Source organism: Heterocephalus glaber, unplaced genomic scaffold (assembly GCF_053883595.1).
Source record: "Heterocephalus glaber isolate CG9 unplaced genomic scaffold, H.glaber_assembly_v1.0 deba00000546, whole genome shotgun sequence".
NCBI lineage: Eukaryota > Metazoa > Chordata > Mammalia > Rodentia > Bathyergidae > Heterocephalus > Heterocephalus glaber.
This window is the reverse complement of record NW_028258147.1, coordinates 29,961,630-29,986,139: the sequence shown is the minus strand read 5'-3', so window position 1 is coordinate 29,986,139 and position 24,510 is coordinate 29,961,630. Positions and strand designations below refer to the sequence as shown.

The following is a 24,510-nucleotide window of genomic DNA, read 5'->3' as shown; positions in this document are numbered from 1 at the left end:
TCATTTGGGTATCATAGTTCTATGCATCTCTCTTTCAGTTTAATCCTGAGTAAAGATTAATGACTAGACAACCCAGGCTATATTTTATGATACCCACAGGGTGAGGATCCTATGGGCTTATACATAAAATGTATGTAAGATCTACATACTACTGATGAGACAAGCAAACCTTACAATGAATTACCTGGGGAAGACAAAACTGTGGTGGGCAGGCTGTACATTTTTCTACAGCAGCCATAAGCAATTGAGAATGCAATCAGAACACCAGTCCCTGGAAACTGGGCCTGCTACTCTGTCATACCTTCAGAGATGCACAGTGTTTGACAAGCAACAGATGGTGAGCACACAACTGGCTAAAAGGCTAGATGTGAAAATGTAAGTTGAAAGGGCTTTCCAAAGGGCAAGAGAAAAGGGGGAAAAAGGAAATCCTTTACTTCTCAAGCAATTTCTTTTAGTGTTATTTTTATGAAGACCTTTGTTTTGCACATAGTACCTTTATATTTGATGGATCTCTTAACACAGTCCTTTAAAGCTAAGTATTACCCTATTTTTATAGAGAGTTGAAATGATTTGTCCATAAGCAGCTGTAAAAAAACTGAGAGGGAATTCTCATGTTTCTGTGAGTTAAGTTCACAGAGGACTCTTGTCACCTGCAGCCTACTTTTCCACCTATCCTTTTCTTTTAATCACATTAACACTTATGAAGGTCTGTTTCTCTCCTCCACCAAGGCCCATGGTATGTCTGGTCCCACCAGCATTGCTTGTTCTCCCATCCAGGAAAGTAGGAAGACAAGAGAGGCAACACACCTATGCTAAACTCATTCGAACTTACAGGCTTTTTTTTCACTCTAAGGAAATGCTATCCTATCATTTTCATCAAACTGGCATCCAAACTACCATAAGCTAGCTGCTCATTCAGTAGTTGAAGATTTTAGTGAGACTTTTTAAATTGGCCTTCCACTGAAAAGTTGTGATTTCAGTGGTGCTAAGAAGAATCTGGTGATGGAAAAGAAAAAACTAAATGTAAAGATCTTTAAATATTAAATAATCCTCTTGAAGTGTTAATGGAAGCATCTGTGCTGCTAGAAATGCACACATGAGTCTTTGCCTTTGCTCTGGCTAATCTCACACTGAATATCTCTGTCATGTAAATGAACATGAGAAGAATGGGCCAGGGAAGAAGGCTAGTAGAATAAATCCATTATACCATTTTATCTCTGCTGTATGCCATTATTATCCTCATTTCTTTTATAAGGAAATGAGAACCTGAGAGGACAATGAACATGGCTCAGAGATAAAAGTCGCCAAGCTGGAAATGGTTAAGTCCCTGACTTCAGAACCAGTGCTCTGTTACACCACCTGTATTTGCCCTACAGCAGTATATTTCTCATAATGCATCAAATAAGACAACTCCAAGAGATCTGAACCAATTGGAAGCTAAGAATAAAGACATTTAAAGTGGACACATTAGCCATTTTCCCTTTAAGCATAATCTACATGCCCAAAGGGCTCCAAAATTCTTCATGGTGTTATGGTTTATATCCTGATGTCTCTCCAAAGTCTCATTTGCTCATAGGTATGGCTTCTGAGAGGTGACTGGATCATGGGGGTGTGATACTCATCAGTGAATTAGTCCACTGGTGAATTTATAGCTAAATGTGATGTTGAGAGGGAGCATGTTTAAAAGAGATGGATCCCTCAGAATGTGGCCTGGAAGGGTTTATCTCCCTCCCCTGCTCCTCCATTCACACTCTCTGCCTCCTGGATGCCATGCAATCTCCTCTGCCATGCTTCTGCCATGCTGCCCTGCTTTGGAACCAGCCAACTATGGACTTAAACCTATACAAACTGTGAACCTAAATAAATATGTTCTCCTTTAAGTATGGGATGTCAAGTATTGCATCCCAGCAATGAGAAAGTGACTATGACAATGAACAATGGTATTAGAGGCAACATATGCTGGATACCACACAGTCCAAAGAAAATGTTGTGCTTTCTGTCACATCTACCTCCATTAACCAGCTTCTTTTAAAGAACTTACCACTGATGTACCACTTTCTGACCTACCCTTTCTTCACAACGTCTTTCTTATACTATTATGAACCATGAGCATGTGCAGTATCTCTAGAAGTAAACCAATCTATGAGGGCAAGGAAAATACAAGAAGTGCTGGGTGCCTAGGTCACAGGTAATTTATTAACTGTTGGAGAAGGGAAAGAACAGAAATCCTACTGACTTCCACATTCTATGACTGAAAAGCTATGTCACATTGTTACCCACTTTGAAACTAAACTAGAGTATCAAAACTACTAAGCCAGACAGTTATTTTTTCAAAGAGGAAGAAATCTGAACAGGATCCCCAAACACCAAAGTACCACAGTTAAAAGGAATAGGCTAATTTCTTAAAAGGATGTCCAGATACTTTACTTCATTCCTGAACAAAAGAAATGCTTCCACCAGTCCACCCTTATTTAGGTGCGCATTTACTCATACTCCTTACCAAAGATAACTTCTCCTTTGCCAGCTTTATCAAACAGCTGAAAGGCCACCATAAACAAAGCATCCGGGGCACACAGGACAGACTCAAATGCTACAAATTCTTGAAAAGATATTAATCTGCAACATAAAACAAACACAAAGCATAAAGTCAGAAGCTTGTAGAAAACAAAAGCACATACAAACATACATTAAAAGGAAAAAATTAATAAATGTCATTGTCAAGTAAAATTCAAAACTAAATACATTTCTCAACACTTGGCACTTCCCTTTAAACACAGTGGACAGATGAGTAAATCAATGTACAGAAGCTAAAATACATGACAGGTTTGAGAACATGGTGAAATACTAAATGCATTATAATTTAAATGCAACTGTTTTATCCAACACCATTTATGTTTCAAACCTCAATCTTCCCTTAGGCATGGTGTAAGATTCTATAATTAAAACCTAGATTCTCTGGATTAAGAGGAAACTGCATAATAGCAAGAGAGAACTGCTTTATTATTTATTAATACCCTTAGATACCATGTAAAAATGATTCACAGATATTCATTCATTACTGACATCTACTGATTGTGGACTGAATTAGGAATATTACAGGGGACAATACAGACAAATCAAACATGAAACATAACCCCAAAGAAATTCTAGTCAGGTAAGGCAGATAGCAGTAGTCTAGAAATAACAACATACACTATAGACAAAATGGAAAACAAGGACCAAAACAATAATAGCAGAACTCTTGGGCGGGGGGGGCTCAAAGAAGACTTTGTGGCAGAAATGGGATTGGAGCTGGGTCTAAAAGAATGAGGAAAATCCAGGAAAAATGGAAAATGTGGAAAAAGACTGGCCATGAAGGCACTTTAGACAGAAAGGTACACACAAGGAAGCACAGGAGTACACAAGGAAAATGGCGAGTGATTGCTTTTGTCTGACAATGGGAAAGAACACTGTGAAATGAGATTAGAGATAGAGGATGAGAGAACCTTGAAGGGAAGAAAAGGACCAGCTCATTCTTCTCTAGGGAAAACAGTTGCCAAAAATTCTAAAGAACTCATAGAATGACCAAATCTATGTCTCAGGAAGAGCATGATAGGATACAGAGAACTTGACTTGTAGAGTCATGAAAAGATTTCCTAGGAATGTTCTCTAACGCTATGTTGTATTTTAAAGGTTAAAATACTTCAATAATACATTGAGATAGTCCAAGGCTCTAGAGGACATAAAGAGAGGAAGAAAACAGGAACATTTTCATGTTTTACAGAACACTTAATTACTTCTCAACATCTTATAGGAAGAACACATCTTTATACAGTGTTCCAAAGTCAACTTAGATGTTTCCCAGAATGTCACCTGACTATAATGCCACAAAGAAAGGGGAAACTCATGGTGTATTCAGTACAAAATCATATCATTCACCATCCACAGCACGTTCTCAGAATATACAGAATGTTCAGGCACAGCAAGTGTTTAGGGAGACTACTTGCCCTGGACATTTCATCCTCTACTAGAGTCTCTCTCAATGAGAATCTATGTTCAGGTACCAGGGAAGGTGGAGATGGGAAGGGACACAGACAGGAGTTAAACCTTCCTTGTTGAACTCAAAGCACTTCCCCCCTGTTAGGGGAAGCAGGGGCAGGGGACACACATAACTGCTGTAGTACAGAAGCTGATTGTGAAAACTAAGAGAAATAAAGCTCTATGGGCACAAAGGAAGGAGTATTTAGAAGCCAGGAAGGCTTCATGGAGGCATGGCCTTTAAAGGATAACTATAATGATGAATAGATTTGGAAGATCATCTATTTCAAGTTCCTTATTGCAGTTTTGAAATGAAACTGAAGCTGAAAGAAAATGACTGGCATAATGCAAAATAAATGGTTTCTGCCAATCTGAGCCAACAAATTGGGTCTCTTGGTTTCCATTTGATCTATATAGAATTAGAGCTCCTGTGAAGAGACAGAGAGGAAAGGGAAGAGGGGTTGAGAGACCACACTCCACAATGGAGAGACAACAGAGCATAGAACAGAAGTGAAAACAGAGGGGAAGCTGGGCGTGGTGGTGCATGCCTGCAATCCCAGCACTCAGGAGGCTGAGGGAAGAGGGTCCCTGCAAATTCAAGGCCAGCCTGGGGTACACAGTGAGTTCAAGGCCAGCCTGAACTACATAGCAAGACCCTGTCTCAAATAAACAAAAACAAAAACAAAAACAAAGAAAGAAAGTAGAGGGGATGTGCTGCATTTAAAGAAGAGTGAAAAAGCTAGGGGCCTGCATCTAAAAGGTTATAAGACCAATAAGACTGGCTGCAGTGAGAACTGTGGCCACCTGCGGAGGGCCTCAACAGCCAGGCTACAGGATCTTTATGCTTTTACAAGCAGGGAGGAATCACTCACAGCTTTTAGATTAATAACTGTCAGGGCTAAATCTTTGTTTTAGAAAAGAAACTGGTTTAGAAGATGAATTTTAAAAGGAAAGAGGATGATAGCTAGGGTAGCAGGGCATAGTGGGAGCTCTTGAATGAAAAGGAAGTAAAGGCTAGAGATACAGGTGAAGCTAAAATGACAACGCTGGTAAGGAGCAAGACTGAGGACAAAGACAGAGGCCAGGCTGCTCCCACTACCAAAGAAAACAAATTTAAAGAGAGTAAGAAAAAAGCTGGAAGAAGGAACTTGTGGGAAAACATGGACAATTCTGACCATGTTAAATAGGAGGTACCAAGTGGGACACAAAAGTACAGTGTTCCCTACATACAACTCAGGAGTGATTTTGTCATGGGCTAAACTGTGTCCCCCCAAATTCCTAACCCTCTGGACTTCAGAACATGGTGTTATCTGAAAACAACATTTTCACAAATCCAATTAGTTAAGATGAGGGCCTACTGACTAAGGTGAACACCCATACAATATAACTATTTATAGAGTCCTTATAAAAGGGGAGAGGGGACCTTGGACACAGCAATACAAGGAGGAGACACTATCTGAGGATGGAGGCAGAGGTCAGGGTGAGGCTTCTCCAAGTCAAGGAACCCCAGTGACAGGCACAAAAGAGACTCCTTTAAGGCCCTCAGGAAGAAACCACCCTACTGACAGCTTCACAGTGTTCTTCAAACCTGCAGAATTCAAGACAGTAAATTTCTGTTTTTAAGAAACCAGTTTATGGGACAACACTAGAGGAAACAAAGAGGCCAAGAGTGGAAATAAAGATATGAGAGTTTTTAAACAACAGTTTTGAAAAGCTGTGAAAGAAAGGACAGCCATGAGGAGCCCCAGGCAAGCCCACCACACCGTTATGACTGAAGGGTACCCACAATAACTGTACCTTGTTGTCTGTTTCCTTGTCCTCACTACTCCTCATCCCACCAACCCTGAGCAGACACCACAAAACCATGCAGCCAGCCTGTGCTGCTCACCAGGGTAATATACAGGCTGGGTGCTGAGGCAGTAACTATCATATCTGCTGAATTAGCCCTGCACAGACATCACGTTAGTTAAAAGAGAACCACACTGTGCATAATCTAGAATGGGATTTTTAAAAACTTCATGTTCTTAATAAAAGCCTCAAGCACAATAAAATGAAGCATCTTATCTCTCTTTAAATGGTATATATGTATGTGACTAAATCTTCCTCTGGCAATTTCAATGGGGTTTTATTACCATAACTGGCTAGTGAATACTCTGGTATTTTAGGCATGCTACTGATACCAAAAAGGTATGTAATTTGCTAATCCTGTTAGAGATAAGTATTCAAAAAAAATCTATGTAGGAGGTATAGAGATGAACTAGAAAACCACAATGTATTACTATTCCTCAAGATCACTTTGGATTTTCAAGGTAATATGACTAGAAGTCTTGAGAATAATTATATAGTACTATATTCATTTATAGCATATCTAAAAATATATATATTTTCATATAAACAGTACTTCAGACTTGGTTTACAGATTTAATGGGTATTAGCATAAATTACAACAAAGAATACCAGCTTAATCAAGTTCAGACCTGGCTGGTGAGCTCACTTAATTCCTTTTCCACCCCAACTCCCAGGACTTCCTTGACAATGTTAGACCCCCTTTTAAAATAATCACACAATTCTTATTAATTTCATAAATATTAAATATATAAAGAGGAGTGACACCAACACTCACTGAGAGCAACTAGTAGTAAGAAATGGGTCAGCATGGAAGCAAGTACAAAAGTCACATTCATAGGTCTACAATGTTTACAGCTTAGGAGGAGCAGGTTTCTCACTATTCTAATTCATAATTCTGATGCTACCAGAAATTTTTTTTCAAGCAAATCATTTTCATGTGCCAAAGCACTAGAGCTACTCCTCTCCTTCCGGAATCCCTTTACAACAGCAGCAACTTCACAACTGCTTTAAAGGTCAGGTAAAATAGACCAAACCCTGCATACTACTATAAAATACTGAGCTGAGAGAACGGGGATTAAAAGTGAACTTCATGTTTACACTGTGTCAATTTAAAGGTTATACACCCACCACATATGTAGAAAAGTATTAGAAGGGTATACACCAAAGGAGAATGGTGTTTTTTTATCATGGCATAACTTTAGGTCCCTTTATTCCACTCTCAAATTGCCAAGATAGTTCTCAGCATGGAAATACTTAAAATATATGAGAGAATACAGACTGAGAACTATGCTATTACGGAAAAGGCAGTAAGAAACATCAGCTAACTAGAGGTAAATTAATGAATTCAGAGAGAAAGATTATTGTTATATTGAAAGAAAGAAGACAGGGAGAATCTTACTGAAATTAGGGACATAAAACATCCATGGGAAGATGGGACAAAGCAGTGATATCCCATCAGTCCTGTAGTAAGAGAGGTTAAGATATGATCGAGCAAAAATGGGAGGCAGGGGAAGGATAGCAGTTCAGCTTCAGTGTCTTCTCTGTGTGTGGGGCAGAGGCCAGGGTGAGGAATATTCGGATGAAATGTGTAAGCTCTGCCCTTAGAACTGGTGGGACCAAGGGGCAGAAGGTAAGCCAGAAACCAAGAAGAAAGAGATGAAGAGCCACATGCAGTGCAGACTTGCTGGAGGGAAAGTGCAATGGGAAATACAGTTCTCACGTACTGAGCATGAGGGCCCGTAAGGGTTAGGCAAAGATCTCAGAGTTTTAATAACATGATTAATTTATGCTTCAGAATGATTAATCAGGCAGAGATGTGCTAAAGCAAACTGGAAGAAGGACTGAAGTTGGAAAACATGTTAGGAGGATCCAGGGAAGAACCAAGTAGGATTGAATGAGAAAAAGGGCACCCTATACCAAGGGGAAGGGAGTATTCAGGGCTACATCACCAGAGGACAGTTTGACAATACACCATAAGCACTATAAGCCTGTTTCTAGGAATTTAACCTAAAAATTAATAAATAAATATATGCAAACTTTTAACTAAAGGGATGTTCATGTAGCACTGTTGATAATAGTGAAAACAACCTCAATATACAACTGAGTAAAGAAACATTCGTATATAGGGTACTTCCCAAATCCTAAAAATTGTTATCAACAAACCCATGGTTTTAAGTGAAACATCAGTTGCACAAAGTACGCTGAAAATCATTCTGTATTGTTAAAAAGGGACAAAAATGTTATTGTACACAAACACGGCCTAGAAGTATGCACACCAAAGTGTTAGTGAATCTCTTATGGTTTCATTATTAGGAATTTACTTTTTTCTTGCCCATCTTTTCTAATATTCTTTGTTTCTCTCTCCCTCTCTCTCTCTTTCTCTCTCTCTCTCTCTCTCTCTTTCAGTTGAGCCCAGGGTCCCTGCACTGAACTACATCCCCCATTCTCTTTTAAAATAAAATCTTTTATTTTGAGAAAGGTCTCACTAAATCACTAAGTTACCCAGGCTAAAGAACTCAGCTTCTCAGGGTGCTAGGACCTTAGGACTACACCTCTGCACCCAGTTATTTTTTTTTTTCAATAATACAATACTGTATTATTTTTGTAATAAGAAAAAATAAAAATGCATATAAAACAATACAGCAAGAACGGAAACTGGGATCGTGGTGGAGGACTGAATAAGAGATGCCGAGGGAGAGAGACAGAATGAAAAAAATGAATGGTGTGCAAACATCCCAGGAACCCAAGGTGGTAGCTCCAACCCCCAGCCCCATTCCCACTCAGCAGAGGCAGGGACTCCTGTGGTCCCATTCACCTCAGTCCGCCATCTCCAGGGCAGCTCTGTAGCTAGGAAAGTTCAAGCAACTGCACATAAGGATCTGATCTGTTGATACTTCCGGAAGTTTGTGTGTGGACAATGCACTGTATCAAAATCCAATTACCATTTTTACTTAAGGTTCCTAACCACAAAAATAACTCTCCTTATTACCCTCTTCCGTGTGTTACAGAAGCCAAGGAATTGTCCAGGATTAACAGCAGAGATAAAAGTAAATTCTAACTCCAGGAACAGGGTTCTAAGACCACCCAGGTTCAAGAATCAGTGGGTGTTAAGGGAAAAAAATCTAGAATTGGACTTTCCTGTGAATCCAGTTTAATTTTAGCAAAAGCACTTTGGCCTCCATAATTTTAACATCTTTTAATAAAAGCTTTTTGGCTTTTCCAGCTCCTCAGGTTCCCTCTCAAATGCCTCACATATACACCTTGTTCAGGCAGCCAAGTAAGTAAGTAGCCTGTGCCTGCTCTGAGCCAGGCAGTGCTGCTGGCACCCAGGACGTGGCACAGATGAATAAGACTGACCAAATCCCTTTCAGGTCTTGCCCACATTTCTGTGGGGGAGGGCAACGAGCAGGAACATAAACAAAGACAATTCCAGAACCAGATAATTGTGTAGAGGGTGAACTAGAGGAATGCATTTGAGCAGGGCTCAGCCCCAGAGATTCTGTTTCACTGGTCTGGGGAAGGACTGAACACTTACTTGTTTTTCTGAGCTTCCCAAATTATTCAACTTTGCTGCAAGGCTTGACAATAAAGAAGGGGAGATTAGGGAGATGGGAGATAGCACTGGTTTGGGTCAGTGGTCCGAAAAGCTCTTGTGAGGAGGCATCAAGATCTGAAAGATGAAAAGGTAGCGCCACTGAGAAAGGTGTTTTGAGAAATCTCCATGGATCACCCAGTGAAGACCAACCTTGGCAAGTTCCATGGGGCAGGGGACAGGGGAGGGAGATGGCTGGAGAAGAGAAGGAGGGAGGAGAGGTGATGATGTGTGTAGATTTTATCCCTGATGTAAGTGGGCAACAGCGCTGCTGGAGGGTTTTTTGGGTGTTTTTTTTGTTTTTTGGTTTTTTTTTTGGATACTGGGGATTGAACTCAGGACCTTGAGCTTGCGAGGCAGATGCGGTGCCACTGACTTAAATCCCCGTCCCCTACTGGAGAGTTTTATTGCAGGGAGTGACGTGGCTCCCTTCAGAGTTAGAAAGGCTAGAAAGAACACTCAGGAGATGGAAGCATAGCCTGGAGCAGGACTGCAGCAGGAGAGAGAGAAAGGAGAAGTAGTTCAGTCTAGGATACATTTTCTAGACAGCTGTTGAGGCTTACTGGTACAGGGTCTCCTGGGTCCCATTCTACAAGTCACAGCCACAAGTTTTAAAAGCCCAGGAAGAGGACACTCAGAGGCCTCTGGCTGCAGGGGATAAGGTAGCCAAAAGTACAGACTCAGAGGCCCTGAAGTCACTACAGATACGAAAACTACCAGTTAGGCAGATGATGAGGGAGCTCATAAATAAAGATTTTTATTTAATATGCCAGATGATGGTCAGTGAGTACACAAACAGGGCCTCCCAGTCCCAATTATGGAAATTCAATGTAATTATTTATAATGCATTCAAAAAGGAGACAGTGAGCATTACCTAATTTTATATCATAAGCATCAGGAGTGTGGCAGAAAGAAGCCCAGGTTCTAATCTTACCTGTGTCTAACCAAGCTACTTCTCCTACTCCATGAAAAGTGCTCTCCCACACACTCCTCCACCTCCAAGCCTGCTTTCTTCCACATTAGGTGGCAGGAGTCATTCTATATCTACCCCGACTCCAGCATGAGCTTGGCAGACCCTGGACTGCATTTTATGCAGAGGCCAGCAGAGCTCTTGTCTCTACTACCATGTGCTCTGGTTCAAATCTCAGGGTAGCATTTGCCAAGGGCCTATTTAAATTCATTGGCGCCAATGAAACTTGGCAGATTCAATATTGTTCAAATAAGCAGGCTACTACTGCCTGGCTTTAAAAACCTATAAAAGATTTTTATTAGCAATTTTATTGCATTGTTATCATGAATTTGGCCCATAAATACCACCTCTGCAGACATCACTGCCTCCATATTGGCAAAAGAAGATAAATATATAGGCTCTCATAATTGTAAGCTTAATTCAATAAGCGACTCTCTACAACATCAGCCCTATCTCTCTGCCCATGGTTTTTACATCACACCAAATAACACTCAAGCTGCCAAAGGCTGACAGTGCCAATAAGAAATATTTTTAGGGGGCAATCCTATGCTCCCAATATTATCAGAAGGCTTAAGTACACTTAACAGGTCAGATTCATCCTTTTTATAAAGTTCTCTTTTGCTAGTAGTTAATTTAAGTAACGCTAAAAAAAATCTCTTATACCTCCACCACCTTTTATATTCCAGCCTTTCTTTGTTAAATAACTTCTCCTGATGACTTCATGGGGATCTGTCTCCATGTTCTAGGCACCTGTCTCATTCCCCAACTTTTAACCTTTGCGCCATAAAAACATTCTGATTGTGGCAGATTACCACAAGAATGATACTGCACCAAGGAAAAAGGACCACTGCACACTTTTTAGAGCAAGGCACAAATCAAAGTCTTTATCTCCATAAATCTCTAGGTAAATATCCTTTATTTCTTAAATATTAGTAAATATTATTTTTAAAAGCCTGGAAAGCTACCATGTTGTATCACATTGCTCCTATTCTGTATAATTACCAACACTGACAGCAGAATTATGAGTATATACCACAAATAGCCTCTCTATATATTATATCATGGGTGTCTTAAGACCTATTCAAAGACTTTTTTCTCAAAGGAAAAGAGCACTAAGTTTAAAAAAGAAAAAAAAAACTACCATAAAGAACTCAAAATTAAGTACTGTCTGTAAAGGGGAAAGAAATAAAAGATTATCAGATAAGAAAAGGTAATGTAACTGCAAACCATGTTGGACAATTGATTTAGGTAAACAGTATATTTTTACAAATCTAGATTTCTTACATCTTTCCTTGTTCTTCCAATTAAGGCCAGACAAGAAGGTTTCAACTTTATTAAAATGGCAAATGAAGAAGGATAATGGGGAGATAAGCCACTGAAAAGAAATCAGTCACTATAAAACTGGCAGGCAAACCTTCTGTCAGTTAGCATTCTGTAAGTGATCAACGTATCCTAGACTAAAACTGTGCATAAAGCAGCAGGTTGCTTTATCCAGATTAATGCTGGATAACCGGTTACTGTAAATTCACTGAAGGACACAGAGGTTGGCCAGCATGCAGGACACATAGTGCCAAACTGGTTGCTTTCCAGACTAGTCTCCAGTTTAATCATTTCTTTGTTTTAGAGCTGAAAAGCACAGAAGTACCCTCCTCTCAAGAGACTCTGTGAGTGTGTCAAGCATAGGCTGAAGAACAGAGATTTTTTTCATGTAACTTTCTGCTAAAGATGCCATATTATCTGTTTGTTCTTGGTTCAAACAGCATTTTAAGATACCAAAAATCAACTGAGTGAGCTGATTTTTTTATTGAAATACAATGCCTTTCTGAACAGATTTTTTTCTAAATCTCAAAGTCAAATAATGATGATTAAAAAAAATTCTAAAACAAATAAAAGGTACCTAAGCACAGGCACAGAAAAAGAGAAAATGGATTACTTTTTTGTATTTGCCAGTGATGAATTTCCAGCTAGTTGCTCTGTTCATAAAAAAAGGATAAAACAGTAAACTGAAATCAAATTACACTGATTCTGCTTTGAAAAACATAATCAATTACTTAGCAATATTTTAGCATTTTGTTTCATTCAATTCTAATTCTTAGGTTTCGGATAAAGTACACCAAAACCCTCTCTTGATGTGATTGTAATATAAGCCCCAGCAAAGCAAAAATTAAATGACTGAAAAAGTCCTTATCCATTCAAAAAATGAAATTATTCACAGTGTGGGCAAGAAGTAATAAAAGTACACAGGCCTGAGCCAGAATATCATCAAAAAACAGCCAACATTAATATCTGCTGTGCCAGCTGAATTTAAATTAACCCAATTTTTACATGTTAATTAAACCAGCTATTTTCTTCTTATTGTATTTTTGCCTCTTAAATAGTAGAGCCTACAAGTGATTCCCAACAGACTTGTTCCAACAACAATGACGTATTCATTTACTTCTATTATGACCACACAATACAGTAACTGAGCAGTAATTTTTCACAGTCAATTACATATGTGGTTCTTTATGCTTAAATATGCTGAAATAATGTGTACTATAGAGCCATATGCCTGGATCTCTAGTCTGCCCGAGGCAGTTGCCTGGGTAACACATTTTCTCTCCAGTTTAGTATAACCCTTCATTGAATATCATTAGGTGTCATTAAATAGCAAACATTAACATGAACTTCAATATACTACTTAGATAGAGTCATTTTACCCATGTAAACAAGTGCCGCATCATTTATAATAAGCTTAAAATAGATTATGATTTTCTGTATTTATGAACATGAAAAAGAAAAGGTACCCATGTGTTGATTCCAAATTGAATTTGCAGAAATTTCTGGTAATATGTAAGAACTCAGGCTGGGATAATTCTTCTCATCAATATGGTCATAATACTCAATGTAAACAAAGGAAAATTAGGTTTTTAAAATTTACTCAATTACTATTATTGTAAAATAATTCCACCTACTGGATCTCAGACTAAAGACTGTTTTACTTTCTTTTCTAACAGGGAACAGGGAAAGAATGCACTTGAATTCAGTAACAGATAAATTTAAAGCATAAAGTGATTAAAATTCAGCGTAAATAGAAATAAATAGAAAGTATTGGAAACTTTGTGCATTATCTAATTTTTTCTAGTTTTATTGAGTTGTAATTGACCCCTAAAATTGCATATGTTGAAGGTGTATGACATGGCTTTGATATGTATATTTAGTGTGAAATGATTACAATCAAACTGATTTACATATACATCATCTCACATAGTGAAAATATTTTAAATATTCACCATTTGATGAAGGATTGTACAGTTTAAATTATGGCAATATATTGTTTATACAAGTGTCCCAGAGGAATGCCTCCATCAGCCCTCTACCCCGTGTCACCCCAAACAAGCATCTATGTCTAAAAAACTGGTATGCTTTTCTACAAATACTGTCTCAACAGTTAAGACACTCCCAATCGCTTCTCAGCCTTTTGGCTAAGATCAAGTATAACAGTTAGACACTCCCTCCCTAACTTCCCAATTGGAAAACCTTTCCCAAATCATGGAATTATATGTGTTTCTGAGACATCATAATTTCATAAGAACCTAAACTCTTGTCTGTACTCAACAATTACAACTTTTCCTCTACCATGTGTGTAACACAGGGCCTCCAAATGTTCAGGGTTAATTTTAAAGAACACATAATAAAAGAAAATGAATCATCAAATGGCACCACTATTCCATTATACTTTCTTGTCTCTCCCAGTACAGAGAAGGGAAGGCTCCAAAATCCTGGAAATTAGTAGGTATGGGGAACTAAAAGGTTCAGGAAGAAGCATCCATGTTGTCTAGTCAACCTGAGAATAACTAAAGTGAAACCTCTGCCAGAAAAGAACAAGTTCTTAATTACGGGGAATGAGATCCTGCATCTGTTTCTTAGTCCAACATAAGGAAGAAATGGTCACACAAAGCAGAGCGACTTTGCCTCAGGTGCCACGCTTCTGCCCGCACTGTGCCAAGACTGTCTTCTAACTGTGGGGACGAGATGGCTGGCAGGGAAAAAAAATCTTCCGAATGTTAAATGTATTCTCCAATGTTTCTATGAGGTATATCACAAGACACCAACTGATGTCAAGGATAAGTTAATCTCAAGCAAAAATATTTTTAAAATGTGTTGAGATCAATAAAGATTTAATCACATCTCTGATGCCTCTAAGCCAATTCATATTCTGAATGATTACCTGAGACATGCCAGGATCTCAATTTAAATTTTTTTGAAACATTAAAGCTAAACTGTATAAACTGTAATGATTAGTAAAGGCAGCTTAATAACCTAAGAAACATTATAAATGATAACTGAAATAAAAAGTGATTGTTGTTGCTAATATTATGACTAAGTATTTTAGATTGTACCTAAAATCTACAATAAAGAGAATGAAATTTCTACCTCACCCCAATAGAGATTAAAATTTTATTAGAGGAACATAATTTAAGAACTGGCCTAAAATCTGGTAAAGGAAAACATATAAATTTTTCATACTGAATTATGTTTTGTTACACAAATAATTACAGCAAAATATGGTGAATTCACTTAGTAACCACAGTTCACTCATGAATGTAGATTTTCATTATAACCAATTTATTATACATAAACTTATGACTATTTGAACCTAGTTCTATTTAATTTTATTCTATGAAAGAATCCATATAAGTGGTAAAAAAAAAAAAAAAGGAAAGAAAATCTTCTGTCCCAATTGATTCAGTATGCTTCTCTATTCTATTCCACACTATCTCTGCATTTGTTAGCAAGTTCTATTTCTACAAGTCTCATAATAATCCCAAGTTTTTAAAAAGCAGGCAATTACAATACAGAACAGCAATTGCAAAGGATAACCAAAATTAGAAACTGTCGGGAGTACTTTACATATTTTTGCAAAAGTAAGTTAAGCTACAAGACTTTCGAGCCTCTACTGCTTATTCTAGGTACAATTATTATAGAAAAGAAATGTCAGCATTTTAATGTTTCTTCCTTCAGGAAGTTGGTGACTTTAATTTCTTGGCAAAAAAACCCAAGAAAAAAACCCTGAATCAAGCAAGCTCTGAATAAGGAAATCATAAAGCAATAAGAAGAGGGTTTCAATATGAATTACATGTTAAATCCATCTTCAGGTACTTTTTCAAGGGTTTTACTCAAGTAGAAAGCTACTACCTTTAGTAAATCTAAAAACTACATTCTAAATTAACAACTTGAATAATGTGAACAACTACAGCAAAATGTATGAAAAGAGAAGATACAGGGTTGCATTACTTCACTACAGAAAACAGTTAACTTATCAAACCACACAGGAAAGGAGCAGGGATGAGTCCCTAATAGGGTCAGGTACACAAACACCTTGCTAAGTGCTATGCTGACAGTATGCCCAAATTCACAAAAAGAACTTAAAAATTGAATCCTATGGGTAGTTTACTCAACACAAAGATTCCCTCAGAATTGTTTTACAAAAACTAGAACTCCCCTGTGGAATGAGCCTATTTTCAGAGGAGACAAATGAAAAACAGAGAAGATGAAGGATGTGTGACAAGGAGTACATGAAATGTTACAGTGATCCTAAGAGAAAAATGACAACCAAGGATTTTAATATATAGAAATTCAATATAGACCTAGAGAGAAATATAAGCATTCCATCCCCTCATCATCTTGATAATAACATCACACATTTACATGGATCTTCATGTACTTAATCCACTTCATCAAATGCTTAATCCATTCATCAAATGCTTACAGAGTACTACTGTGTGCCAGCCCTATTCTAGGATCTGTATATTCAGCAAATCGCTGTCATCACGGAGCTTACAGTCAAGGGTTTATGGAGCAGCAGAGATGAAAACAATAAAACAACTAAAAAATTGTATGTACAAGATAACTACTAAATGAAATAAATGAAGGAAGAGACTTTGAGAAGGAAGAACAGGCACAAGCCCCCTAGACGGGACCAACATGGTAATTCAAAGTGCAACAAGAAGATGAATGGGCTTGGATCACTATTATTAGGAAGACTATTATTAGGATCACTATTATTAGGAAGATTATTAGGAGATGAAGTAGGGGTGGGAAAGTATGGCAATGAGAGGGTAGAAAGGCCTTACGGGCCACAGTAAGGACTTTGGCTTTTACCTTGAGTAAATGGGAAGCCATAGAGAGTTGAGTCAGAGAGTGACCCAGAAAAGGGGATTAAGACCAGGCAGTGAAGTATAAAGAAAGCAAGAGAACATGGTGTTCTAAAAGTGAAGAGAGTATTTCAAATAGGTGTGAGGGAGAAAGCATGTCAATCTGAGCACTAATATTATCATTGGATTCTGCTTTGCTGACCTTAATAAAGGAAAATTCAGTACAGCTGCAGGAAAAAACCTGCACGCAGACTGAAGGATGACTGAGAGGAATTAATTGTAAGGGCAGAACAGACAACTCTTATGATGAGGGTTCCAGAGAGACAAGAACTGAGGCAGGCTCTGAAGGAAGAAGTGGAATCATGAGACACTTCTCTCAATATGGGAGGTGTGTGTGCAACCAGGGAGGGCCCCAGGAGCTGTCATATCAAGTACCTCTGATACTGACACTGGTAGAGAAAACAGACATTCATGTAGCTAGTAAATAGGTTATGTTTGATTTCCTTTCCTTAAATATTTAGTGTTTGAGTTTTAAATATGTGGTCCAGGTACAGGAAAACCAGACAGTTAGTGCAATCTTTCTCCTCACACTAACAACTAAACAGGAAAAGAAGGCAGGGAACAATATTTCTTTTTCACACAATTACTGAGTACCACAATAGGCTAGAAATACTATAAAAGGGTTAAGTTGGCCTAGCATAGATAAACATCCAAGAAGATGCATGCAATGGTAGCTCAAGGTTTAATATATGAATAGTAAAAGAGGAAGAAGCATTCCATAAACTATTCCTGAGCTTACAGACGACCATAAGGAGTATGAGATCAGTTCTTTACAAGTCCGTGAGTGTGGAAGACAATCAGGGTGGCTCTCATGGAGGTTGTAGGTCTGCCTTATGTTGGCCAAATATGAAGGCCAAATGATGTCTTAGGAGGTAAGAATCAGAAGTTCTAGGCAAAGACATATGCAAAGTTCTCATGCAAAACTCAATTTAAAATACTCTTTATACACAGAAAGTTTCACAGGAGAGGAGACTGGGCACAAGCCAGAAAGAACTGGGTCCAAATTCTAGTTCTACCACTCACTAGCTATACAGCTCTGAACAAATTATTTAACTTTTCCAATTCTCTATCTCCTTCTGTAAGAGGAGGACAAAACATATTTTAAGGATCTGTACAAAGATTAAAGAAGAAATTGTGGAAAATGTTGGCACCAGATCTGAAATGCTATATACATTCAGAAATGATTCATCTGCTTCACTTTTTGGTATAAAAGTCTAGGAAGAAACATCAGCAGAGCTCCTACTCAGAAAGCATTTTTGTGTTAAGGAGTAGAACTGCCCTTCCCCAGCCTTTTGTCCCTCTACAATAAACCCTGTCTCCCAGCAGGCACAATCTCAAATCTAGCAGGACAAGGTAAACCCATTCTTGCCTCTATCCTGTGAATGTAGGCAGCCTCTACCACCTTTTATTACTCATACCCAATCCCCATGGCACTCTGCACTTTCTCTACTCGGTCATCATTCCATAGACCCCCTAGTACTACGCCCTCTGGAATTCACAGCATCACACAGTGGACAAAACCACCTCCTCAATCCCACCCATGAAGAGATCCCTTCATCTTCCAGCCATGGCTCTCCTTTGAGGATGTTTCCTCTCTGACCTCTCATAAGCAGGCAAGGGCTTTCCTCCTGCAGTCTGGGTTGCACCAAGCCTGTTACCAAGGTAAAGGACTGCACTGCCTCTTCCAGACCATCCCACAACCCCCAGTTGGAATACTCGCATCACCTAACTACAGCTCTCAGCACCCCTCTGTGTTTCTAGCATCTAATAATCCCTGAATGCCCCTCCTCCCTATTTTTCTTAGCTCCAGCCTCACTGACACTCTCCAATCCCACTCCTATCTTATTATTCTCAGTATTTTCAATGCATCTATCCTTAGAACTGAAATATCTTCAAGGAATTTATCCTTTGATATACTGACCCTTCAAACATCAAGGCCTCCAGTTATATTAATTCTCTTCTTTTAATGAATGATGTTTTCTTCCAGCACTTCTCAGCCACAATCCCATGGTCAGACTCTTAACTGCTATCATCACAATAATCCCTTATTCTCCTTTTCATGCATCTTAGTTTTATCTTTTAGGTTTCCTACTCACTTTCTGTTATACCCCAGCTTCAACCATTGCATCTTACAATTCACTAAGCCTAACACCTTCTCACCATCTCTCACTGCTCCCACTTCAACATTCTTTCTTTGCTCCTTACCTAAACTAGATCTACAGTCCATCATTAAAACTGCTCCCTTGCACGCCTTGTACCTCCATGAAACCTCTCCTACTCTGGATTATTAAACGATTGCCAAGACCTCAGGCATGCTTATGACCAACCCTTCTACTCTGTGCTGGATCTAAGCAGCTGAACTTAGGTGGAAAATGCATAGCCATACTGCTCACAGGTAAATTTTATGACCACAAACCTCAAGGTGGGCCCTCAAGTAGTCAGGCTCTTCCCTGATCCACTCAGCTCTCACCTCTAAATGGCTAGCATGTTATTCTTTCTCTACAAACTGCCAATACCTCAACCTGCACCCCTTCTCATCTATTTCTTGAAGAAAACTCAAGGTCAGCTGAAGGAAATTTCTCCCCAAATCCTACCACCATATCTACACAACATCTCTGCCTATTCTCTATCTTTCCAGCTATTTTTCTAGTTCAGTGCTTGTCAAGCTTTTGGGTCTCAGAACCCTTTAACATGCTTCTAAATTACTGAGGACCACAAAGACCTTTTATTTAAGTAGGTTTTAGCAATCATACTATACAAGAAATTGCAACTGAGAAATTTTAAAAATATTTATTAATTCATTAAAAAGTGAATAAATCTATTACATGATAATATAAATATTTGTGTAAAAATAACTGTATTTTACAGAACAAAACCTAGGGGAAAAAGCAGTTTTACATATGTTAGTCTCTGTAATGTCCCCCTTAATCGAAAATAGCTGCATTCAACCTACCATAGTAAGATTTTTGGGTGGAAGACAGGAAAGATTTCAGCCTCATATATACACACTCATAGTTACAAAAGGAAGGAGTATTTCAATGGTCTTTTAGATAACTGGGGGCATTTTTCTTTGATAGGAGGCCAAATCCCAACAGGTAACAGCTTCCTAAAGATTGGCTGTAACGTGAAAGCTGAAACTGCATCAATGTGGTTTTTCCCAGTTACTTTAAAACTCATGGGTCGCTCGTGTCCTGGGAACAGATCTTTGATCCATGCATGATTCTGTTACATCACACACTGGTCCACTGGAAAACACTGTATCCATAAGTTATGCAGATCTTCCAAATGTATTTCATTGTATCATATTTTTAAAAACCACATTCATTAATAGTTCCAGTAATGATATCAGAAGTCTTTTACCATTAGGAACCTGTCATGTGAAAATTTTAATTCTTTCAAATAAAAACAATATGAAAAACTAAAGACTATCTCAGCCAGTAACTCAAAACGACTAAAGTGTTTTTCCTTAGACAAACTATTACACTACAGTCTGCAGAAGTTCTTATGTACACTTCCCACTTAGTGCTTAATTTTAAAATGATTTATTCTCAAGAGCAAGATTTAATGAAACAAAAACCGTAACTTTTACTGCTTTGTCAAGAACACTGTTATGAATGTGTGGTGAGGACAGGACGGCTACTCATACTGCTTGGCCTGGTATCTGTTTTATTCCATTCATGCTGCTATCATAAAATACTTTCATCTGGATGATTTATAAACAACAGGAAGTTCTTGCTCATAGTTTTGGAAGCTGGGAAATCCAAGATCAAGTTAGCATATTTAGTACCTGGCTGTTCCTGTTCCTCCTATGATGGTGCATTCTGTGTGTCCTCACATGATGGAAAGGATGAACAGGCTCTCTCAAGCCTTTTTCTAAGAGCACTAATCCCATCCAGAAAGGCAGAACTCTCATGATCTAATCACCTCCCAAAGCCCCACCTCCATATCATCCCTGTGGGAGCTGGGTTTCAACAGGAACCTCAGAGAACATCAACATCTGGTGTTAAGGGTTTTGGTGTTCCTTCTGGAAACATCAGTTCAAGTATCAGGGAAATGAGAATGGCAGATTATCCTTTAGCATTATTATGTAAATAGTTCTGACTTGCTGGACTCCTGGAAAGGTTGCCATACTATGGACACAGCAGTTCCATGTTCCTCCTAGACAAGAGGTTACACCACAGTGCCTTCCCTTCCTTCCTACAGTGTCAGCTTCCTGTACTTTCTTTTGCCCACCAATACACATTACGTTCTCTAACCACCTACAAAAGTTAAATTAAAAGAATATTAAAAAGTAAAGACTAGCTTAGCCAGTATCTCAAAACCATGGAAGTATTTTTCCTTAGACAACTACTACACTACAGTACACAGAAGTTCTTATGCACACTTCCCACGTAGTGGACCTCTCTTAGTGACCTCTCTTTTGCCTCTGGTTGCGGCACCATGTCTCACCTTCCCTTTTCAGTGAAACCCGCCAAAAAAGGGGGCTTGGATTGGTAAGGAGAGGGGGAGGGAACAGGAGGAGTGCTACCGGTACATATGAATGAGATGTGAAATCAGTACCTAGTCATTAATCAACCCTTCCTGGAATTAAAAAGAAAAATAAAACCCGGCACCTGACATTCCTAAAGATTTTCTAATACATCAGCAACATAATACCAACCTTTTTAAAAATTCTTTTTAATTTACTCCTCATAGACAGTGTCTAGCCACCACATTGCACGCACCCCCCTATGATTTCAGCCATCAAATATTAACACAAAGTGAGTAATGCAAAAAGAAAGGGGGTTAATCAGACATCTTGAGAGAAAGAAAAAGAAAATAACATTGATTCAATGAGAGCTGTTAATGAGGCTTTTTGTTTTGGTAGATTAATTTGGAAGTCTGATGACTATGAAGAACATTTAAGCTTCTCAGGTGACTGCTGTTGATTATTATCTAGTTTTTTTTTAAATTAAAGAGATGTCTTTAATTCTATAGTTTAGGAATTTCAGGTGTTTACCTGTAACCTGTGTCCACCTTAACTGTACAAAACTTTCTTCATGAGCAAATTGAAAGACCTCCTCTTATTGATTCTGAATTGTACTTGACAGATGATGAGCATTTCAGGCTGTGAACTGCTGATGTTTAAATACATTACCCTAATACTCTTTAAGCGTTGCCAATTGTAAACCTCATTAACTCCCAGCATGTGGCCAAGGCCTGGATTTCTTCAGTACAGCCCCACAAAGTGAAAACAGGTACATAAAAATGATTTTATCATCAACATTATTATATCCTCCTTCACCTTATGAAGTATTTAAAAGGTTGTATTTTTTTTTCCAGAAGGATACACAGCAAACATAGGAAAAGCAGAGAACACAATTTATTTATACAGGCCACACATTTTAAAACCCTAGGTTTCTTTTTCACCTTTGCTTTTGATACCTATTTCTCAGGCATCAAAATGGGAACTGTCCCAGGACTGACTCTGAGCAGAAATGAATTATTTGTGGATACAGATTATACTGCTATCATTTTGATTCAACAAAATCAAGGGCTGACAAGGCAGTAAGTTGGGCCTGTCAGCCCATTTCTAATGGATCAGAACATCTGACATTCCCTTTTACAAAAAAAAGCCAACTTCTGATCTCATGAGTACATGTTTGCATAGACTGTGAAGGCTTTCCATACCTGAGATGGAAAACATACATGGATGGTTCACCATATACATGGGTCCCTAATCTACAGATTCAACCAGCCACTAATGAAAATTATTCAGGAAAAAAAAAAGCTGCATCTGTACGGAATATGCAGACTTTTTCTTGCCGTAATCCCAAAATAGAATATACAGTGGTGGTGAAACTATGGCACATGTGCCACAGCGGGCACATAGCACCCTCTCTGTTGGTGCATGAGCCAAGTCACCTCAGCCAAGGTTTGACAGATTACCAGCATGCATACAACAGCAAAGATCACATTAATTGTGCAAAAGCACACCAAATGCAAACATTTAGCTTTTAATAAGAAGCTGTTTGTATCATTGAAAGCTCTGTTATTGTGTTTTTCTTTTAAGACAAAAGATGTTAAATGTATGAGTTGCTTTTTCTACACTAAAATCTAAGTATTCAGGTCTTAAATGAAGTGCTGACACTTTGTGATAAATAAGCAGAGGATTGGGGTGGCAGTTTGGGCACTTGGTCTCTAAAAGGTTCACCATCACTGTAATATAACAACTATTTACACATAGCATTTATACTGCATGAAGTCTCGGTAAGTAATCTAGAGGTGATTTAAAATACAGTGGAAAATGTATGAAGGTTATATGCAAATACTACAGTATTTCCTAGGGAGGACTCAAGTATGAGCAGATTTTGGTATCAGCAGCATCCTGTGGGGAGTTCTGGAACCACTGTCCCATGGATACTGAAGCAAAATCTGTGTGGTAAATTTATACGTGAATCTAGCAAGCCAATTAGATATTTCAGTCACCCAGTGCCCCCCTGACACAAACAGGGGTCAGCACCTGTAACAGGCAGCCATCTAGTCAGGCACTCAATGCCTCCAGCTCATGCTATACCCCACTTAGTCTTGCCAAGTGAAAAGGTCCGGTACCAGTAAAAATTTTTTGGCCTCAGCTCCCTCTGATGAGACAACAGTAAGAAAAACAAATAGAAACATGTTTGCCAAACTCAAAGGGCCCCAAACAAAAAAACTGTCACCTTACTCTTAATAGATAAATTATGTGAACAATGTATAAAAAAATACACTTAGATAATACACAAAGATTCATTCCCATTTTAAATGAAAGGCTGAGACCTTAAATTCATGCAGTACACAAACATTTCACTTTCTTGCTCAAAGTTCACCCCAAATCAACACACAGGTGAAGTTTTCAGGAAGAGGCTGCATTCCCACAGAGGTAACTTAGAGCAGGGGGCACTGTACCAGAAATGTATGGATCAGCCAAAAGGTAGGAGTAGTGAGTTTTTTTCTGAATCAAACTGGTCTTTGACTAAAGAAAATTCTTGAAAACTATAGGCTTTCTAGTTCCCCAGAGAAAACAGCTACAGGAATACACTAGTTTCCTAAAACTGCTATAATAAATTATAACAAGAAAATAAAATCAGTTTATCAAAAAGATATCTGCATTGCATGTGCACTGCTACATTACGCACAGTAGTCAAAATATGGAATCAACCCAGTGTCCACCAACAAATGAATGGATAAAAAAATGTGGTGCATATATACAAAGAAATACTATTAAGCCTTAAAAAAAGAAGGAAATTCTATTACTTGTGACATGGATAGAACCCAGAGTTCAGTGAAATAAACGAGGCATGGAAAGTCAAATACCACATGCTCTCAGTTCCATGTAGAGTCTAAGAGTAAAACTCATAGAAGCAGAGAGTAGAATTGTGATTATCAGGGACTTGCACAGGCAAGAAGGGACTGTGAAGAAACTGAGGGCAAAGGACACAAAATTTCAGACAGGAAGTATAAGTTTAAGAAATTGGGGGGGTGGGCAACACCTAGACCATAGCACTGCATTTTATACTTGAAAATTGCTTAGCAAGACTTTATATGTTTTCAACACAAAAAAATAAGTATGTGAAATAATGGATATATTAGCTTGATTTATCTATTCTACAATGCATACATATTTCAAAATGTATTTACATCATACATACATATAATTTTTGTCAATTAAAAACAGAGCAAAGTACCATAAACTGGATGTTTTAACATAGCAGGAATTTACCTTAACACAGTTTGGGGAAATTGAAATCCAAAATCAAGGTGTTAGCAAGGTCAGAAACTCTTTCTAAAGGGTCTAGAGGAAATTCTTCTTTGTGCTTTCTAACTTATAGTGGTTCCAGGCATCCCTTGGCTTGTGGTCTCATCACTCC

General features: G+C 38.4%; 1 protein-coding gene across 7 annotated transcripts in view; it reads right to left on the bottom strand.

Annotated features, from left to right (window-relative positions):
* Slc25a13 (solute carrier family 25 member 13) overlaps nucleotides 1-24,510 on the bottom strand; it is a 423,604-nt gene that overhangs the window by 110,239 nt on the left and 288,855 nt on the right. For 6 of the 7 annotated variants that reach the window (XM_087204454.1, XM_087204455.1, XM_004862720.4 and 3 more), the window contains one exon: nucleotides 2,501-2,616. The exons of the other annotated variant lie outside the window; for it this stretch is intronic. In XM_087204454.1, coding sequence (XP_087060580.1) covers nucleotides 2,501-2,616 — 116 coding nt within the window. The remainder of the gene's footprint in view (nucleotides 1-2,500; nucleotides 2,617-24,510) is intronic. 7 annotated transcript variants of the gene reach the window in all.